Source organism: Formica exsecta, unplaced genomic scaffold (genome assembly GCF_003651465.1).
Source record: "Formica exsecta isolate Colony F162 unplaced genomic scaffold, ASM365146v1 scaffold253, whole genome shotgun sequence".
Classification (NCBI taxonomy): domain Eukaryota; kingdom Metazoa; phylum Arthropoda; class Insecta; order Hymenoptera; family Formicidae; genus Formica; species Formica exsecta.
This window is the reverse complement of record NW_021849803.1, coordinates 45,669-47,682: the sequence shown is the minus strand read 5'-3', so window position 1 is coordinate 47,682 and position 2,014 is coordinate 45,669. Positions and strand designations below refer to the sequence as shown.

At 26.4% G+C, this 2,014-nt stretch overlaps 1 protein-coding gene across 1 annotated transcript in view; it reads right to left on the bottom strand.

Moving 5' to 3' along the window:
- LOC115236506 (sodium channel protein Nach-like) overlaps positions 1 to 2,014 on the bottom strand; it is a 23,014-nt gene that overhangs the window by 8,152 nt on the left and 12,848 nt on the right. The window contains exon 5 of the mRNA XM_029809016.1: positions 631 to 931. Coding sequence (XP_029664876.1) covers positions 631 to 931 — 301 coding nt within the window. The remainder of the gene's footprint in view (positions 1 to 630; positions 932 to 2,014) is intronic.

The following is a 2,014-nucleotide window of genomic DNA, read 5'->3' as shown; positions in this document are numbered from 1 at the left end:
TATATATACATATAATTTCTTCTTTAGCAACTTAAAGATGTCATGCAACAAAAATTCTTAACAAAGTTTAATACAAATGCAAATGGAAAGAATTTTTATTCCAAAACAATGCATTTATTTATCTTGAAAATGATACCGATTGTGTATTACTCATATATAAATTTTATTTCTATATTTCCCAAAAGTGTATTATACATATTAGTATTACTAATATATGTATTAAATAATTTTTAATTAAGATAAGCATTTTAAGATCTTATAGAGAGATGAACATATATTAGAAGATTGAACAATCAATATAAGAAAACATATTGCATCAATTTATTATTATCATTATTTAATTATACAAAAAGAAATAATAAGTAATTAATTAATTAATTAAAAATTTTTACGCTCTGTATACACATACACATATATACATATATACATGCATATATATGTATATATATAAAATATAAGTAGCTCAAAAACAATAGTACTCATTACAGCGTTAAATACGCCAAATTTTGATGTTATTTAAATAATTTTTACTAAACGTTTGCATTTCCACATTAATACGATAATTTTATGATACGATAAAGTGGCAGTATCAACAATCAAAGAAAATCGATGATATATATTCTTACTGACAATCTTTTTCGCCACGACGTGGATAGAAGAACAGTCTGCAGTTGCAAAGCTTTATCATGTCGTAAATCTTGCAGTCGACGATACAGTCACTGTAAGTATAGACTGTTTCACTGTGCTTAGTGCGCATCTCTTCCGAGAAAATACAATTGCGTTGATTCACAGGAAAATACTCGATAATCTCAGTGCTGAAGAAGGACGTTGCGTCCACATCAATATACGTCTCAGTGCGGGGCATCGCGAGTACTTCCGTGACACCACCGCTGCATACATCCGGAAAATCGGTAGGATTAAACACGATAATCTGTAAAACACGATAAATATCTGCTTTATTAAACTTTTATTTGTCTTTCTCTCTTTCTCTCTCCCTTTTTCTCTCTAATAATTGTAATATTCTCATCATGGGATAGATGCATTAAATAATTCTTTAAACAATATCATCGGCAAGTTCGAGAAATGTTACTATTTCTAATTTGTACGTTCTAATAAATTATCTTTTTGGCAGAATAATTAATATAATAAATATGGCGATAAAAAATAATTTGCAAATTATGAGAAGTATAATAATGTTAAATAGTATCATTTTGCTGTGTTTGTCAATGAAATACTCGAGAATATTCGGTCTCTCATATAATATCCGATTTCCTATTCGGTAATATTCGGTTAGATTAAAGAGGACATCATCAAATTACATTCAGATGATCGTTTTACAGTTAGATATATGTGTGAGTATAATTCATAAATATTTACCGTTAATATTGCATACGATATCTTTTTCCATTTGACTTGAATTCACTCTAAAAATTCTCTCGTAGTTTTTGTACACTAGATGTATTACATGTTTTTTTGACACTATGCTGCGAAAAAAGACATCGTAATTTGTGTAATATACTGATATATTTCCGTACGTTAATTGTGATGCTACTGACATCTCGAAATATTATAATGCAATCAGGCTGTTACTTTCGCTGCATTTTTATAAATAGACTATCTCGATGTTTTATTAAGGTATATAAATAAAAGCAAACCTTCCCGAAAAATTTGCATTAATATAAAGATTAATTAAATAACTTGTACAATTTCAAGCAATAGCTTGTTTAAATTATTTTTTGGAATATTTAAGACACATATTCATCATGCTTTCAAAATATTTATAATCAGATATCCTAAAAAGATATTCTATACATCTACATGTATAAATCTTAGCATATTGTGAGCCAAGTTTTGTTAAACAAAACTAATAGCAAACATATAATCAGTCAATATTAAGCAATGTAATTTTCGTTTAAATATATATATACATATATTTATAAAATATTTATTTATATGCACAACTATATACTATATTATAATATAATAATTATAAATAATAATTATTTATATAATT